This window comes from Centruroides sculpturatus, unplaced genomic scaffold, assembly GCF_000671375.1.
Source record: "Centruroides sculpturatus isolate CEXI.00-Female unplaced genomic scaffold, Cexi_2.0 scaffold1419, whole genome shotgun sequence".
Taxonomy (NCBI): Eukaryota; Metazoa; Arthropoda; class Arachnida; order Scorpiones; family Buthidae; genus Centruroides; species Centruroides sculpturatus.
In genome coordinates, this window is record NW_019385703.1 from 29,134 (window position 1) to 49,773 (window position 20,640).

The 20,640-nt window shown below is 30.8% G+C and overlaps 2 protein-coding genes across 5 annotated transcripts in view; one reads left to right on the top strand and one right to left on the bottom strand.

The window, feature by feature from the left end:
- The window catches only part of LOC111641353 (dnaJ homolog subfamily C member 1-like), a 39,668-nt gene extending 27,595 nt beyond the window's left edge, over positions 1-12,073 (bottom strand). Inside the window, exon 1 of the mRNA XM_023387488.1 lies at positions 11,930-12,073. Within this exon, the coding sequence (XP_023243256.1) occupies positions 11,930-12,073 (144 nt within the window). The remainder of the gene's footprint in view (positions 1-11,929) is intronic.
- Positions 12,074-12,159: 86 nt separating this feature from the next.
- LOC111641354 (protein AF-10-like) overlaps positions 12,160-20,640 on the top strand; it is a 91,138-nt gene continuing 82,657 nt past the window's right edge. For 2 of the 4 annotated variants that reach the window (XM_023387489.1, XM_023387490.1), the window contains exon 1: positions 12,160-12,386. In XM_023387489.1, coding sequence (XP_023243257.1) covers positions 12,236-12,386 — 151 coding nt within the window. In that variant the 5' untranslated portion in view covers positions 12,160-12,235. Of the gene's footprint in view, positions 12,387-17,637; positions 17,656-20,640 lie in introns of those variants that run through there. The other 2 variants (XM_023387494.1, XM_023387495.1) reach the window with 2 other exon arrangements.

Below are 20,640 nucleotides of genomic sequence, written 5' to 3' on the forward strand. Positions count from 1 at the left end.
CTAGATCGGTAAAATACGCGAATTTCTTCCTACAACTTCGGTTGTTGTTCGGGGTACAGTTAAGGTTTTAACGAAGTTCGAGCGAATACATAATTAGCAAAAAAAAGTTGAAATAAAGTGATTAAACAAAAATTATTACAAATATCGTAAATAACAAATGCATGTATAGAGATATTTTTTGAAAGGGGGAAATGGTCTTCACAATTTGAAATCGATCGAACACACTACTCGAATGCACGTGTAAACGCGCGCCATCTATCGTAGGAAAAAATGTACTTTGCGGGAGTGTATTAAAAAATTAAAAAACTTTCCAAAGTTTCATGGCAATCGTACTATGCCACAAGCCTTCGCGGGAGTATATTAAACAACTTCCCAAAGTTTCATGGCAATCGAATAAACAGTGTGGTAATGCATGAAGGACAGACACACATACATTCATTTTTATATATATAGATAATAATTGTTTTATATAAGTTTGACTTGGCTTCTCTTTACCAGTAGTTTTTGGTCCTGAAAAGGATCTTTTACTTTTCATGACATCAATCTGACAGTAAAATGGGATCATCATCTTTGCTTTCAAAAGATTCACTCAGTGACATTAATTACAAGTTGTTCCACAATGTTGTGGATTCCCTATATTTTTCCATAATTTTTTCTGCATGATGAATGCTGCTACATAATTTTCTTTAATTATTGATGCAAAAGCATTGCCCATTAGCTTTTTACATTGGCCAATTTGAACGTGGAATTATTTTGGGTGACATATGGGTAACTGAGTCCATTTCATCAGAAACAAAGAAATGGATTAAATATTGCAAGTTTAAATTATCTCTAACTTGATTGATAAGACAGGTATAAAGAAAACAATATTATGAGCAACTGTGGATTAGTGGACCAGTTGTGTTTATCTTTGCCACGTATATAATTTTTACCAGGATGGAGTATGTGGAATGGATAGTGTCGTGAATGTGGTTGCTGATGCTCAGATAGCTTCAAAGCATCATCGTCAGAGTCAATAATGAATCTTCAGTTGTGCTTTCGACAAACAATATTGACTACCATATCAGGAGACAATAAAGTGTCTTGTTCACTTCATTCAGTCTGTGTATTAACCTCTTCTTCCAAGTTACTTTATTGTTTGGAGTTTGATTCTATTCTGAACTGGTCTTCAACTCTTTCATCGTCCAATTTAGTCAACAATTGCAATATTTTTCTACCTCTAATTGAATCCATGTGTAAAAAAAAAACACAACCACAATATATTGGTTGTATGGATAATCATAAAATACCAAAAATACACAAAAAATAATAACAATTGAAGATTATTCTGTGCAGATTTGAGATTGTTTTATGAGTAAAAAATTTTGCTAAAATAATAATTTAAAGTAATAATTAACATTAAAAATGACACACATGTCATCTTATTTGGAAAAGCCCTAGATTGAAGGAAAGTAAAACTTCTTTTTTATAAGATCTTATCACACATCTCCACAGAACATCTGTCATCTGAGTCAGGTGGAACGTCCTGTTAGACATCATCCTGTCAGATGATACAAATTAAAAAGTGTGATTGGAGAATTTTTCTATAAAAAGGGTAAATTCCCTTATTTGAGGCAGCCGATGATAATCCAAGATTGCCATAGAGGAAGACGACCCGAGCAGAAGAGACATAGAAGATGACAACCATATGAAGATTATGAAGATTCCTGCATAGCCAAAGTGGTCAGGCATTGAAGTCCTGTCTCACTACTCTACAACCCTATGTTGTCTCCATATCAGAAAGACTTCTCCATATATTATCTCAGTTAGATTGCATCAGCCAGAGGTATTCTTTATAGATTATTGTAAACTCTCTCTCATCATTTAGAGGTGAATCCCATTTATTTAGTTTGTAGTTTATTTTGTTAGTAGTTGTATATCTATTAAATCTATGTGTTTTTGTAAATGCTCGTGTCTACTCATTCAATTTATATGGACCCTGATTGAACTTACCTGTGTCTTCCCTCCCCACTTGTATTTTTACTCTCTCCTATATAGCCATCCACCGACAGAGTAAGCGGATCCTACCGATCTGATGATAAGAGGGCAATATGCCGGTCGTATTCTCACAATTCTATTGCAAGCATAAATAAATCATACCTTGGTATTGAATTTATAGCATAAAAATTAAACTATTGACCTGCTTAGAAATACCTTTGAAATCATAAAAATAGACAAAACATAACTTCACAGAAACTTCTGCACATTGTCACTAAACATTTGATTGTTAGACAACAATTACACAAAATTTCAGAGAGAAACAAATGTACATTCAAACCTAAGCTTTTGTATTTAATTCGTTCCTAAAAGTTGTATACCTAAAAGTTGTACCCAGGCATGGCCAACATACAGCCCATCTAATGAATTATGTGGCCCGCAATCAATCTTTCAATATTAGCTACTCAAGTCCGAATAGCTCAATGAAAAATTCTGATTCCTAAAAAATAAAAAAAAATAAATCAACAACTCACTGTGCGTTTGGAGTTAACTCTCCATTACAAATCTCGTAAGTACAGCGTAAAGTGTTGATAAAGCATGTAATGTGAAAAATGTATCTGTAATCTCTATCTACAATTCAGTATCTACAGGGTGACACCACAATGGGATCTCACACCACCTCAAAATCTTCCTAGGGCAGCCTGTGGTTCAGCCCGTAGAAAAAGTTTTCTTTCCACTTCAGCCAGGGGGCAAAAACTGTTGGCCACCCCTGGGTTAACCACACTCATTTATAGGTACTGGTATAATATACAATTAAACCACCAAACAATTGCCTTAATATCAGGCTATAATATGGCTAATTAAATGATTAGCATAAAGTAATTTGACAATAGAGGTAGTCGTTAGGCGCCATCTCTTACGTAAATTAATAATTATAAATAAATAAATAAATTATTAAATAAATTTAGAATCTTCTGGAATAAAAGAACTGGCCTGGGATGGGGCTTGAACCCGCAACCTCTGCTTGCCGTGCGGTGCGCTTGCCAGTTACGCCACGCGGACCCCGAGCGAGTCTTCGCTTCCAGAAGTATATTAGATTAGATATAACCTTACTTGGTTAAATACATCACTGACTGGGGACGACTCCATCGTCATATTACAGCTCGATATTAAGGTGATCGTTTGGTGGTTTAATCTATAGTTCTCAGACTTTGAGTTATTATTTATATTGTGAGATTAGCAGTGGGCCATTGGGCTCATCCCAAATGACCACTTACTTTGCAACAGGTTGGTAAAACCCGTTCTCGGCTTGTCGGATGGCTAGGAGGGCAAAAATTTGAGTGGGGAGTGCGCCGGTAAGTCGGCAGGTGTCCTTCAGAGACAGGTGTCCTTCTAGGTTCATTATGAATTCTTCAATGTTCTTTATTTCTCAGATGTGATTTTCATTACTCCTTTAGCTGCTTGAGTCTTCTTAATTATATCTTTCTTAGCTAAGATTGTACCTACTGTAGACAGTGTGTTCAAGTCATACTGCCTAGCAACATCAGACATCTGCCCACTCTCTACCTTGGCTATTATATAACTCTTGCTTGTTTCTATGGTGAGCACAGTTTTTGACACACCACTCTTTTTAGGCTCCATAATACTATCAGTTTCTTTTTTACATAAAAAATTCAAAAAAGCATTTACAAAANACTAAACAAGCATTTATTTATATAACTAAGCTAGGATACATAGGTTAAATGCGATTAAATAAGTTCACTATACAAAAGGGATGCTCTAATAGCTTTCCTGGCTAGTCTGAGAGAGAGTTTATAAAGCTGTAAAAGTACAAATACCTCTATGCGGATATGTCTAATATGCGTTTGTTGAATATGTTCGTTAATGGCGATGGAAGTTCAAATGGCTGTGGTTGGTCGTATGTCCTTTCGGTCCGGAGTATGGAGACAAATATGGCACATCTATCAAGTATAACTTCCGAGGGATCGCCCGGAGCTTCCGAGGACTCGAGCTTTTATATGTTATTCGTGGGAAATGAGTCACGTGATCGACTTCTGTTGACACTTATGGTGCATTCCGATCAACTAAGTGTCAACTTTCCCACTTTAATGTGAAAACAATTGGTGACCTCCAATATACTTCTCACCAAGAGCGAGTTTCTCCTCGGAGTTGTTTACAAAGATTTTTCCAACATCAGCGTAAAAATCGTGGATTTCACACCATAATATACAATAAACTCCCAACAACCTTTAAATGACCAGTAAAATATTAGTAGTACTTTTTGTACAACCTTTATGTTTGTAGTACTTTTAAATATTTTACTGGTCATTTAAAGGTTGTTGGGAATTTATCCTAAAAGTTGTTCAAAAACTGATTTGTTCTAAAACCAAAACAAATTTTCCCATAAGAAACGATTTAAAACGGATTAATCTGTTCTTGACCCCAAAAACAAAGCTCCCCCTTTTTTTAACTCTTTAGCTTATGAATTCACCAGCTACAGGAGATCCAATTGAGGCTTCCTTCATTTGACTAGAAAACTGGAGTAGGATTTTTTCAAAGGATATAGATTTTGAGCCATTCTTAACAAAATATAAAAACATAAATAAAAATCATATATAAACATCTCAAAGCCCGATATTTTTAGAATTATGCCAAATGATTTAACCAAGCAATTGTTTGGCATATTAATAAAAAAAATCTTTTTAATAAAATTTGTAGTTTTCATATAATTAATAATTTAAGTATAAATTAAAATGAATTTAATTTAAATGTATAATGAAATTTCAACAGGGAATGTAAGAATGATAAAAGGCTAAAGAAGGAGCTATATTATATAGGAGCCACAAAGAGATCACTAAGAGAAAGATTGAAGGAGCACGAAAAGAATATAAAATTTAAACAACCAATCACGGCTTTGGCTAATTATGCGATCGCAGATCCTACAGAGATTGCAGTCGAATGGAGCAAGGCGGATATTATACAAAAGATTGATAATAAACGACATCTAAAATATGCAGAGGCCTGGCACATTTATAAATACAGGGAAAAAGGGCAAAATATAAATTTTCAAGAAGCAAATAAAATAGCATCAGCATGGATAGCGGNTTTTTCAAAGGATATAGATTTTGAGCCATTCTTAACAAAATATAAAAACATAAATAAAAATCATATTTAAACATCTCAAAGCCCGATATTTTTAGAATTATGCCAAATGATTTAACCAAGCAATTGTTTGGCATATTAATAAAAAAAATCTTTTTAATAAAATTTGTAGTTTTCATATAATTAATAATTTAAGTATAAATTAAAATGAATTTAATTTAAATGTATAATGAAATTTCAACAGGGAATGTAAGAATGATAAAAGGCTAAAGAAGGAGCTATATTATATAGGAGCCACAAAGAGATCACTAAGAGAAAGATTGAAGGAGCACGAAAAGAATATAAAATTTAAACAACCAATCACGGCTTTGGCTAATTATGCGATCGCAGATCCTACAGAGATTGCAGTCGAATGGAGCAAGGCGGATATTATACAAAAGATTGATAATAAACGACATCTAAAATATGCAGAGGCCTGGCACATTTATAAATACAGGGAAAAAGGGCAAAATATAAATTTTCAAGAAGCAAATAAAATAGCATCAGCATGGATAGCGGCGGCATTATAAAGAACAAATGGACATGCGCAATCGAATCTCAGAAGATTGTAGAGCGTGCGTTTTTGGAATTACCATTTGGCAAGTTTAAATTCTTTACGTCGATCCTGCACTGACTGGGGACGACTCCATCGTCATATTACAGCTCGATATTAAGGCGATCGTTTGGTGGTTTAATCTATAGTTCTCAGACTTTGAGTTATTATTTATATTGTGAGATTAGCAGTGGGCCATTGGGCTCATCCCAAATGACCACTTACTTTGCAACAGGTTGGTAAAACCCGTTCTCGGCTTGTCGGATGGCTAGGAGGGCAAAAATTTGAGTGGGGAGTGCGCCGGTAAGTCGGCAGGTGTCCTTCAGAGACAGGTGTCCTTCTAGGTTCATTATGAATTCTTCAATGTTCTTTATTTCTCAGATGTGATTTTCATTACTCCTTTAGCTGCTTGAGTCTTCTTAATTATATCTTTCTTAGCTAAGATTGTACCTACTGTAGACAGTGTGTTCAAGTCATACTGCCTAGCAACATCAGACATCTGCCCACTCTCTACCTTGGCTATTATATAACTCTTGCTTGTTTCTATGGTGAGCACAGTTTTTGACACACCACTCTTTTTAGGCTCCATAATACTATCAGTTTCTTTTTTACATAAAAAATTCAAAAAAGCATTTACAAAAATTCAGAGAACAGAAATCAACCAGCACACAAAAAAATTATGCAAATGTGAGGCCTGGATGAAATTTGAAATTTGGTGTTAAAACATTAATGAATATCCAATGGGACAGTTAAACTATTGCCTTTCAAAAGTAAAAACCGACACAAAACTTAAAGAGTGTCTGCCTGACAGTCTCGCAAAGACTTTAAAAAAATTATTTGTCAGAAAGGTAAACAAAATACTAGAATTACAAGGGAGAGTTTCAAAGTTCAAAGAAATATTATCCGATTGGTATTGGGTTGAGCGTCAACATCAATGTCTCCCAAGCTCCAAAACGTTTTGCACTGTCACCTGGAGACAAGGGAAGACCAATCGGTATTCACTATTTTACATTGCTTCTTGTTGTGTTTGTTCTGAGGTGTTCATATCTGAACATGTGTTTGTTGTCCGATTTGTTTGCAGTCCGAATTGTTTGTTAACCGACCACCTACTGTATTATCCTTTCAAATGTCTATATTATCCTTGCTCTCATCAAGATTGACTCCTACACACATTTCTGGAACCCAATTAAATATTCATTCTACTAGTAATACTACAGTCTTTTTTCTGTCAAACTCCAAAAGACTTCTCCTTGATGCAGTGTTACTTCAGCTCAAGTTTTGTCAGATCATATCTTAACAACTCAGAATCATCTTTCCTCTCCTCAATATTCCCATCCTTTTTTTGTCTTACTCAATTAAAAGAGATTGTGGAAAGTAAGAAAGTCTAGCAGCCTATACTGAGGTCAAGCTATCCACAACTCATCATAATTCTTTGTCTTCTAAACAAATTGATGTTGCATCACTATTGCTGTCTCATGTCTGATGACACATTCTAACTTCTGATACATAATGCTGATTTTTCTTCCTATCTTATACCCTATCTCTGACATGTAAGAGCATGCTCTTATAGATGGAGTAAAATCAGCAATATATTTCACAAAATACCTAAAAACTCACTATCTTTAATCTATAAAAAATTTTTCTGATATAAAAGTTAAACAACTTTTATAATATCATAATAATTTTTTTACTTGGTTATAATGGTTACCATAGAGATGTCACTGAGTAGTTACTATAACACTATATTTGCATTCATGCAGCTTTATAACCAAAACAAGTTGGTCCCACATATGACCATCCTCTTATAAGCAAATAAGGACATGTTTCAAAAATGTAAGAACATGTGACTTTTACTTAATAGAACATAACATGCAGAAATACATTTGGATAATTGGGGTTCTATGTTTTTTTATTAAAAACTTATATTGCTGGAGTTTAAGGTGTAAATTTTAATTTTTTTGACACTTCCTCCAGTTTTTCAACCATCCACCTGCAAACAAAAATTGAAAGAGTATGTTGAAAATACCGAGTGTCAAATTGTACCAACAAATTACTTGAATTCTTTCCAACAAAGGGTTAAAAGATTCACCAACACTCCTTTAGCAAAGGTCCTCTATATGCATAATTCATTCATCTCTGCACTCCAGGTTCCATGCATCTTCACCTTCACTAAAACATGTAAGCCCAGAACCCAATTACAGCCAGTGGTTGAAAAATGCTCCTTTTCCACGTTCTTACTTGAAAAAGCAAATTGTCACATTTTACAACAATGTAACAGCACATTATCCATTCACCATTAACAATTTGATACAGTTGTTGGACAGTCTTAAAAACATAGCGTTGGTGGATGATGAGTACACAATAGAAATGGACTTCCAGCCTCTCTACCTATCTATTAAACTATCTCTGTGTTTCTGCACTCTAAGGTACTTCCTACTTACCAACAAGGAACATGCCACCAAATAATGCAAACATATTTTGGAACTGGCCCATATGGTATTTTACACTTCCTTTTTCTCATTTGATAACACCATTTATGTACAGGGGAGAGGTGTTCCCATGAGCAGCCCCACCTCCAGGATCATTGTGAACTTATCGTTCACTGATTGGAAAAAAAGATTCTACCAATGTTTCTACATCAAATTGTAGTTTATGCTAGGTATGTATATAATATTTTTATTTTGTGGTGCAAAAAAACTGTACCTGAATCTGTTTCTAAACAAACTCAACAACAATCCTTATGGTCTCCTAAGCGTGAGCAAGAAAGTGACAATTTGGTCCATTTTTTAGATATACCTATCATCTGTAAAGACAATGGAATCCACACCAATATTTACTGTAAGCGCACAAACCAATCAATTTTTATACTTACAAATTCCTGCAATCCACTCATCCGTAAAGCTCCCAGGTGCTTAATACAATGGGCCTACTCCATTGCTCTAATATAATTGACACTTACCTTGAACTGGATTATATTGAAAGAATTGCTGAACAACATGGATTTCCTACAACTTTGATTCATAAATTAATTAGCACCTTTAAAAACACAAGAGCTATATCTTCCCAACTGATATCTAAGAGGAGAATTGCATTGCCTTATTTTCCCACATTTAGACGAATACATAAAGAACTAGCTGATATGAGCAATTAAACATTGTACATAACTGTAATCCGATGGCCTTTGGAATCTTACATAATGACAAGGACCCTATCATCCTTAATAAATCCTCCACTGTTTACACAATTCCAATTGAGGATCAGTGTTTTGACACAAATCCAACATATGTGGGAGCTACCAGACATACCTTGGCAAAAAGAATTAAGTTGCATAATACACAGTAGAAAAGCATCTCAATTCCAACACCTTAGTGGCTTATGTTGCCAAACAAGATATGTATACAAATAAAATGGAATAGGACAAGAATCATTAGACCACCTACAAACTCTAACACTATTAGGTTCTTAGAAATGTTGGAAATTTTTAAAGCCAACCAAAAACTACTTTGTATCAACCATATGAATGCAGACACCTTACCTACAGCATGGACGTTCTTATATGAAATATAACCTGGACTTTGTCCTCTAATTATTTTTGTTTATATTTAACTTCATTATTATTTTTATATTTAGTTGTAATTATTAATTGTTAATTTTTTCCACTCTATAACTGTGTTCTCTTTAGAACACCTTAATTTTTAAATTATTGAGTTCTTCAGAAAGTAATTTCGTTTTTTTTTACCACTAGTCGGATTAGTCATATTTTTCCCACCATTTTCATTCTAAACTGTATTATCACTATATATTTTGACAGCTAGCATTTTAAGGCTTATTTGTAAAAAATTTTGTTTGATTTTGTGCGATTGTTTATTTTTTGTGTCCTATCAAATATGGAAGATCGAAAGCAGCATTTTTGGCATATTTTGCTCTTTTATCACCAAAAAGGTAAGAATGCTGTTCAAGCAGTGTATGGAGAAAATGTATTGACAGAACAACAGTGCCGAAACTGGTTTACAAAACTTCGTTCTGGCAATTTCAATATTGAAGATGCATCACTTTCTGGATGGCCAGTTGAAGCCAATGAAAACAAAATAAAGGTACTGATTGAAGCAAACTGCCGAATAACAACATGTGAAATCACTAAGAGATTAAATTTGTCAAATTGAACTGTTTATGATTACTTGAAACAAATTGGCTTTGTTTCAAAGCTCAATATATGGGTTCCACATGTTCTTAAAGAGAGATGCTCTCTTTGGGTGGATTTTAAGAAAATTTTTTTTTTTGGAGCTTTTACTGGACAATTTAACAATTGATTCGAAAGTGTACTGCCATCAAGTAAACAAACTGAGTAATATCATCAAACAGAAAAGGTGGCCAGAATTGATCAACAAAACAGGTATAACAAAACCACGATAATGTCAAATTTCACACAAGTTTGGTAACTCGTCAGAAACTGTTATAACTTAAATGGGACGTGCTATCACACCAACCATATTCGCCAGATCGAGCACACTCAGATTATTACTTGTTCCGGTCTATACAAATTTTTTTTCTGTAAGACATTTACTTGAAATGACAATGTCAAAAATCACTTGGATGAGTTTTTTGTAAGCAATGATCAAAACTTTTATGAATGTGAAATCATGCTACTACCAGAAACGATGACAACAGGTATTTGACCAAAATAATCGATATATTTATTTATTATGAAAATATTGTTTTTTTTTCCATGGAAAAAAAAACGAAATTACTTTCTGAACAACCCAATATTTCTATTGAATTCAATATTCTTATGTTTTTTTTTTTTTTTTTTTTTTAAATGGTGTAATTCATATTACACCATTTAAGAAGGCCTATCATATTAGGTCAAAAACATTATGATTTCTTAAATCTACTGCTGGAGTTACAAGGTAATCTATTTATTTCTGTTTATTATTCTCCAGTTAGATCTTATTTATTAAATTAATTCAATTTAATAATGTAATTCAAAATGATTTAACGACTTAATAAATTTGACAGTTCACTTCCATATTTAATACAGAAACACCAGATGCAATGCCATATAATGTATGTACAGTACAACACATTAGTGCTGTATGTTACCTATATATTAATTGAGTGTTTCAGTTTGTCCAACTTACTTAAATGTGATAAATGGCTGGGGCTAAAAGTATGGTTCATATATGAAATTAAAGCTCTTACCCTGTAGATGATGCTGCTGAAGAGAAATTTGAGAAAGGTGTAATAGTTCAGGCATGGCAGAGTGGCAAATGTTCAGTGCAATGTTAATTCTGTGGGACAAACATGTTGGGGACCCACCTGTTAATTTTAGTCCAAGCAATTTTTTGTCTTGCAGTTTCATTATTGTAAATACTTAGGTTAATAAATATACATTTTAGTTACTAAGACATTGTTTTTATCACTCTCTTCCAATTCAACATCACCAATCTTCACCACTCAAAAGCCCAAACAATGCCTGGCACATACAGCTAGTATGGCATTTAACTTGCATTGTTGTATACTACAGAATAGAAGATAATTTGGTTTGATTGATATAATTTCTCCTTCATAAATATGCAGACATTAAAGGTAGAATATTTGGAAAACTTTTTTTTATAGTTTATTTGTTGTAATCAATTATTATTGGCAGATGTATGCATTATTTATATATATTATATATGAAGAAAATATGATATAAGAACTTTCACCGATAAATTGTAACATAATACTGAATTATGTATGATTATTTAAAGTAGTGCTTTTCCCTCTTTCTCTTTCTTCTCTAATTAATATAAGATAAATCAATTATAAATGAATCCAAACTTTGCATATTCTACAATTAATTTTTGCACGATATACTAACAGCTTTGAAATTTCTATTAGTTGTAGATCTTGATATGCCAAGGTACATAAGGAAATATGCTCATACCATGTAATAATTTAGTATGAATTTGATATTTCTCATTATGATTGCTTTATATTTTTAATTATATATATATATTTAATATTAAAAAAGTTTTATTTTATTCTGTTTATTTTACATTTTACAGAATCATAATCTGTCAAGACCACTACGAAATATCGTATTAAGAAGTATTATAAATTATAATAATTTAATTAAAGGCTTACATTTTCAATGCATAAAAATGCAAATCTTATGCATTTACATAACATTAAAACTGATAATTCAAAATATAAACAAAGATTTGTTAACATAACGTATTAATTACGTTAAATGACTCATATATTATAACTACAAACCTGATCTAATTTAAGCAATTCGTAAAAATTAGTATTAACTTCTTCAACTAAATCAAATAACTCAAAATCTTCGGAATTCCAACAAAAAATAACACGAAAAAACATCAATAAAATCAACCACATAAACTTCATGTACGGCGCCATTTTGAAAAATCACCGGATGTGACGACACAAATACGGAAGTGGAAAGGCTGTACTATTACCGAGCATGCGTATTATAATAGGTTTTGTCTCGATCGGGAGTAAACGAAGAATGTCGAAGAAATATGTATTGATACTTTAAAAAAGTTTAAATATTTTTACTGAATGACAATCCGTCGCCAATTGCAAACGCAGGAGCGAACCAGTATGAAGGAAATGGTTGGTGGATGTTGTGTATGTTCAGATGAACGTGGTTGGGCAGAAAATCCATTAGTTTATTGTGATGGGCAAGGATGTAACGTCGCCGTCCATCAAGGTAAATATATTAATTTAAAAAATAATAATAATAATAAAATTAAATCTAAATAATTAATTAAATATTTTTTAAAATTATTTTCAACCAATCACGTTAATTAATATTTAAAGATCGTTCATCATAAACATTTAAAATAATTTTCTGTGTTTCTAGATATCTACTTTATTCCTATTGGTTGGTTTGTATTGAGAGGGATTGTGGATGATTTTAGTGTTATGTTATATATAAATATAAGTTGGAATTTCACTTAATAAATTAATTATTTCTTGTTTAAAGAAAATTATTTATGTTTTGGTTGATTTCATTGCTTGATGTTTTAATTTGTGTGTGTATATATATTATAATAGTTGTTACAAATTCATTTGTTTTAGCAATTTGAATTGAAGTTGTATGTCATACAATAAGGCATGGGCTTAACTATGGGATCCATATTTAAATCCAGTCTAGATCCTCATACTTTATCATGGATAATTTGAGTGGATGTTCTTTCTGTCCCTTATCCAAGCTGGCTAAACATATTAATCTGGAATTTCCATAATGGATGAAAATTAGATTGGCAAATGGGTCAAGCTTAGTTTTCGCTTGCTTCTTTTGTAATGGGCACTGCATTAAATGACGACAACTTGAATTCTGTATAAAAGTACAGAATATATATTTGTATGCAAAAAGTTTATAATTGATTCTTTAGTAAATGATAATGTCTTCAGCTTAAAATTATTGTAAATTCACAGTGAGTATGACATTTATGTGGAACCTATGCTTATATGTGGAGATACTAAATTATTAAATTATATAGATTAATGATAGATGATAGTATTGTAATAATTACAATACTGTTGAATATCTTTGGTGAACTATGAAATATCAAATAATTTAATAGAATGATACTATTGATACTGTTTGTGTAGACTATCAACTAGGATCATTAAGTGCACCTGAGGCACAGTTCTAGTAGGAAAGGAGGACGTAACTCATCTCTTTGGCAGTGTTTGCATTCACTGATCAAAAAAAGAGAAAAGACTATCTATTAAGATTTTTGGGAGAAATATGAATTCATTAGTCTGGAGTTATATAAATTCATGGTGAAGTACTTATGTTTGGTTAGAACACTGGTACCCAGCAAGAGGGCTTTTCTCCGAAGTTTCAAATACAATTAAAAAAGTCGCTTGCAGCCAAAAAGAGTAGAGAGACTCATTTTGTGTAGTGACTTTACATGCAAAGATAGGAAAAAAATCAGTTCAATATGACTTTAGTAAATAGTATATTAAAAGTGCAATAAAGTGTATGTTTTGTTATATTTTTGTTTTAAAATATTCAATAGTATTGTGAATAATTCATTAAATATTTGATAGAATATTGAATGCTTTTTGTCCCCATTCGATATAGCTATCAATTGATTACATTACAACTGTTACCCATCACTGTTATGGGGAGTAGTACATGTGTGCTTGTATGCTTGTATGCTTGTTTACTTGTTTCTGTTCATTTTCTGTACTTTCCAAGATAATGTTCTAGGCAAACTGGTATGGAAAGGAATGTTAAGATAATATATTAATTTATTAGTATAAAATATAGATAGATATTGCATTGAAAGAAAGTTGATAGATTTTGCATCTGTATAGTTCTTACAATTAACTTGAGCTTTTTATTGTAATTTATGAAGTTTCTAATTCTAATATATATGCAAAAATCTCTTTAATGGTTTTACTGAAAATTTAATTATAAGAATGCAGCTGTAAATGTTTTTCTACTCATGAATATAGAAAACAAAAATTTTTGCTGTAAAATCTCTGAATATAATACCTAGAATTCTTTTCATATCTACAAATGCTAAGTTATTAATAAAAAGTGACATTTTATTAATATCACGTAAATCATGTAACATTTTTGTTTTACTCTCTTAAATATGTCCATATTTGCCAGAGGGAAGCAATTTATACAAATTAACTGCTGTTGAGAATGAATAAGTCTGAAATATGATGTAAATAAACAGGTCATTGCACAGGCAACACAGTGCCATCTGATGAGTGATGTCATGTATGAAATGGATAGGCTTTCTCCTTCAGTTCTGTAGATCTTTGACAAAATAAACAGATAAAAAGTTTTCATACTAGAAATTTTGGTACAAACATTTGAATAAATGTTTAAAATCTATAAATAGAATTTAATAGTTTAACAACAATTCTAATGTTTTAATTGATGTTTCACAATCATCATAAACTTTAAACATTCTGTTTGATATATAATACATTGTCAAGATGTACAGTACATATACTTAAGTACAAAAATATTAAATTTATTATTATATTTTATTTAATTATTATAAAAATACCTATGTTTCATAATACAAAATAATTAAATAGTGATATATTTATGTATTATGGTAATTAAAAACTAATAAAAAGTGACATTTTATTAATATCACGTAAATCATGTAACATTTTTGTTTTACTCTCTTAAATATGTCCATATTTGCCAGAGGGAAGCAATTTATACAAATTAACTGCTGTTGAGAATGAATAAGTCTGAAATATGATGTAAATAAACAGGTCATTGCACAGGCAACACAGTGCCATCTGATGAGTGATGTCATGTATGAAATGGATAGGCTTTCTCCTTCAGTTCTGTAGATCTTTGACAAAATAAACAGATAAAAAGTTTTCATACTAGAAATTTTGGTACAAACATTTGAATAAATGTTTAAAATCTATAAATAGAATTTAATAGTTTAACAACAATTCTAATGTTTTAATTGATGTTTCACAATCATCATAAACTTTAAACATTCTGTTTGATATATAATACATTGTCAAGATGTACAGTACATATACTTAAGTACAAAAATATTAAATTTATTATTATATTTTATTTAATTATTATAAAAATACCTATGTTTCATAATACAAAATAATTAAATAGTGATATATTTATGTATTATGGTAATTAAAAACTATAAGCTTACATTATAACCATCGATGGTCATTACAACGCCGGTTGAGTGCCTTGGAAGATGTTTACAGGATGTGGGCACTGAATGCATCCCCAACCCACATTATAACCATTGGTGTTGTAATGACTGTCGATAGTTATAACATAAGCTTATATATACTGGAAGAGGAGATGAAACTGGAGGTCTGGATAGTGTAACTGGCAATGCATCTGCATGGTAAGCAGGAGTTGTGGGTTCGAGTCCTGCTCTGGGCTGATTTTTTTTTCTTCCAGTAGTTCGGAATTTTTTAGTGTTATGTTATATATAAATATACAGTAAGATCCCACTTAACATGGGGATGCATTCCTAGATGACAAAGCGCTAAATGAAACAGCGTTAAATGAGGTCATTTTAACATAGAGTAAATAGGGAAAGGGGGACACACAACCGAAAATAAACAGATTTTACTTTGTTATATTATTATGCAAATTAATATAAAAATTAGTTAAATAACATAAACATGCACACAAAAATGTAAAGTTTATTTTTTTGATGAAGGTCCTGGCTTTTCTAAAATTCTTGTTTTTCGCAATAAAGTTGTGTAGTTTCATTTGTTGCTTTTTTTTTCTTTCCTTAAGCAAATGTTGGTAACAGAAGATTGTATCCAAAACACTTTGTTTTGCTTTTGCACTCTTTTCAAAATCTGGATCATTTGCTACAATTTGATGAATGATTTCAGTTGTTATTACCAAACTTTTACAAAGGAAATCTGTAGAGAAATTTTTTGGGTTCTTCATTTTCAGAATCTCCATTTTCCAGTTCCACAGGAATTCCATGTTTTGCCAGTTCTTGAAGATCGTCGTTGGAAAGGCTCGCACCAGAAACCTGCTGTAACTCCTCAATATCCTGCTTGTCTATATCCCTTAGTCTTGCTATATCGATTAGATTGAGTTTGGTCATCTTAACAATATAGCGATAGGCTCTTCTCGTTGAGAATTCTTGGATATCTTCAATCATAACTTCTTTCACACTTCATTCATGCATCAGTTATTTCTTTCCAAGCAAAGTCAACATTTCCTATGGCATCCATAATATTATATTTTTTTCAAAAATTGCACAAAACAAACATAGATTTATGGGATGTACAACACTATGACGAATTGCCACCTTTTGCTGATTGGTTTGTATTTGTGAATAATCATATTATATACAAGTCAATGAAATATCACGATAATTTGAATCAGTGTAAATTTTGAGCGTTTTTTTTAGGCTTGGAGCAAACCACTCTATATCAAATCAGCATTAAACAGGGTTTTACTGTATATGCTTTCTTATATAGTTCAAATAATAATAATAAAGATTTAAATCAGTTTTTAGAAAAAATTATTTTTTCAAACAAGAGTTTCTTTTTTATATAAAAAAAAGCATTTTTAAATTAACTTTTTCTAATGCTCTCAGGTTTTCATAAAGATTCAAGTCAATGTTAATGTGTCCTCCATGTAAGATGAAAAATATACATGTTTTTGCACAATATAATACTAATATAGATTAACACTTTTATCTAATTTTCATTTAATATCACTAAACTATTCTTCCTTGAATTTGTAAATGTTTTTAAACATTAATTCAGAAAATTACAAAAGAAGAATTTTGTTTTTTAACTGTTCTCTAGAAAAGTTTTTTGAACATTAAGTATTTATTTGATAAAAAATTTCAAGTTAAGTAATTCGGTACAGTGGTACCTCAGGATATGAATGCCCCAGCATACGAAATTTTCAGGATACGACATGAAATTCGAACATATTTTTGCTCCACGATATGAACAAAAACTCACCATACGACATTACATTAGTTCACAGCGCCATTTTTTATTCACTTCTGTTCATCGGTCTCAGTCCGCATCTTTGCTTCGTCGTGGAAGGATCTCGCTCGATAAAGGAAATCTTGAGGTATTATCAGAAAGTGACTGATTTTATTGAAAAGAAACATCCCGAAAAGGTTCACACTGGCCGTATTGCTGATCGGAGTAATGACATTTGCCTAAGTCATTTTAGAAACATTTTAAAAAGTAGGCAAAGCCAAACCTCTTTGGATAGATATTTTAGCAAGCGACCTCTATCCAGTGAAAGTGCTGGTGGAAGTGAAGGAAAGAAAGCAAAAAGCAGTGAATAAAAATTTAAAAATATATATATATATAAAACAACAATAATTTTTTAATCTTTTCTAAGTTATTTTTAAGTTATTGTTACATTATGTTATGTAAGTTAAGCTTTAGTATCATTTCCCTTCTCCCTCTCTTCCGCCACCAGTTTACACCTTCACCGTTGTCTATCCTCAAAGGTAAAGTACAAATAAAACTACATTTTTTTTATCAATTATTATTCTATTATGGTTATTTATACATTTACAACTACAAAACGCATTTTCAGTGTTTTCTTTACTATAGTTTTTTTTTAATGTACTACTTAGCTTTAATTTGAGTGTGTTTTTCGTGTTGGAACAAATTATGTGGTTTTACATGTAATCGTATGGGGAAAAATGACTCACCTTACGACATTTTCATGATATGATCTCAGTTTCGGAATGGATTAATTTTGTATCCCGAGGTACCACTGTACTTCATTCACTTCATGATCGATATTGATGCACAAATCAGATGAATTTAGCACTTCATACTGACATTCCATTTTACTTATATCATAGTCTAGTATGTAAATTTACGTAACATTTCTATACATCAATCTGTATTAAAAAAAATTTAAGCTGCCTATTACAGTATTTTATAAAAATATTGAACTTGAAGAATAGTATAATTGATATAATTAAATTAATCTTTTGTAAGAATATTAGAAAGTGCTAAAATGTTTGATTTTTTAAAATTTGTATTACTATTTGTAATACTATTTGCAGAACTGTCAACCTGTGATTTTGAAGAGCTGATATCATAGCTAAAAAAGCTTACAGCCAAAATCTTTATTGAAATAAAGTGGTTTTGACAATTTTGATGGAATTCATTTAGTGAAAGTTGTAAAGAAATGGTATAATAAATTATTAAATACGATATAAGATTATTTTATCGCATCCTTTTGTACTTTTGATCATTTTGCACTTGTTATACTAACTAATACAGTGTAGTGTAGAACAGCAATTCCTCTAAATATAGAATTGAGACCTCCCACGTGGGGTCACCAATTCTTCGTATGTGGTTGTGTAAACACACACTTTTGTTTATGAAAAAGTGTAAACACTTTTTCATAAACATTATTCCTTTGCTTAAAAAAATCTTCAAAAGTGTTGTGTATATTTTTTTCTTTTGGTTTCTTTGACAGCTAAGGAAAATGTATATACAACACTCAATTGAAGAATATTGACAATCAACAACAGCAACAAGAAAAAAGGATTAATGGATTTGTATATATGAAAAAACATTATCCAAAAAGCAATAATTGTAATAAAACAGAAATGGAAAGATTGGCAGTAAAAGCAGACAAATTTCAAACACAGTAGACACACAGACAGAACCCTTAAAAAGTATCCATGCCAAACACCGATGGCTGAGAGCACTGTATTTGTAATACAAATTTTAGTAAGTTAACTGAAAAGTTAATTTACTATTTTTCAAACTCCATTAAAAGCATTTTTTCAATCTTTACTTGTAAGCTTTTGTAATTTCGTAATTTGTAGAATTCTATTCTAGATATTCATTCAAAATGTGATATTAATTCTCAATAATAATGAGAAAGAAATCTGTTTTCAATAGTTGTTTAGTTTGATTTTTTTTAACATAGATGCAAAAAATATTTTAGTGGTATCAGTCACTAAATGAGCCTTAACATTTTTATTTTTTTGAAAAGATTCAAAACAATATTCCTTTTTATTTTATATGTTATATTTAAGAATTGGTCCAAAAAGCAAAATTATTTCTAATTGAAAAACATTTCTCTGTAATTTCAAAATTGGAAACAAGTGTGTGCTATCAAAGAGTGATGCTATATGGTATACATTTCTGATGGTTTTTGTCTGTCTGTGCCTAAAAACTAACATGTTAAATAGATGATTTTATTATTAAACTGTTCTCTAAATATATAATTAAATTATAATTTTAATCTGAAAAATAATATGGATTGAAAAGTTTAAAAATAAAAACATTTTCCAATAATATTTATTCTTGTAACGTGAATAACCTAATTGTTGTTAATATTAAATATTTGTTTTTATTTAATAAATTATAAAAATGTTATTTTTTTACTTATTAACTCGAAACTCATCAGAGAATTTGCATTACTGATAAGTATATTATCATTTTTTGATAATTTCTATGATTAGATAATTCAGGAAAAGCTAGAAAAATAACTCCTATAATAGGATTTGAATGTGTGATTCCTCTAATATGCAAGCAAATTGTTAGTTATTCTATATCTGAATATACTGAATTATAGCTTTTCTACACATAAATTAATTTTAGATTAGTAAATAATTATAACAATTGTTTATTTATTTTTTGAATTTAATTAAGTTAAGCTAAATTATGTAAACATTAAAGTTATAAATAATTGTTAATATAGGATCAAATTTTTATGTGCATTATAAATTTAAATAGTAATTTTGTAATTTTTAGTGAATTATTAAATGTTTGTTGTATTTATTCTGTTTTCTCTTTGTTGAAATTGGATATATTTCAAACTATAACAATACTAAGTATATATATTATCATAAAGTTATTATTTAAATAGTAATAAAAACAATTGATTGTAAAGAATATTATTGTATAATTATTTATAAAGCATTTTGCTTGAATATAGTGCATACAGTGAATTGTCTGTACAGTGTTTATATTGACACGCTCTTTAAAACCAATTTTTAAATTCCTTTTTTTTTTATTAAGCATTCTCTATCACAGTGGTTCTCAACCTTTTTTGTTTATGTACCCCATTAGCCCATTAGTTGTTTCTCAAGTACCCCTTATATTTTTGTATGTAAATTTTATAATTACTGCGTTAGATGTATACAGTCCTTTATAACTGAGCACTGTAAAAAAACTATAACTAAAAGTGAATTACAGTAGAGCATCGATTATCTGACTCAATTGGGGACTGGGGTTGGTCGGATAACCGAAAAGTATGAAAAAATCTATTATTAGTGTAGTATATTATTATATCCCATGTAATTAGTATATTAGTATATCGCTATTAACCTACTTTGCGTTGAATTTTCCTCCATGTTAAGCCTAACAAAAAATTTTTTAAAATAATAATCGTCGCTATTGTATCGTTAAAAATTAGTTTAAAATTATTTTATTGCTCACAAGCTCCCTTTCATGGTCGA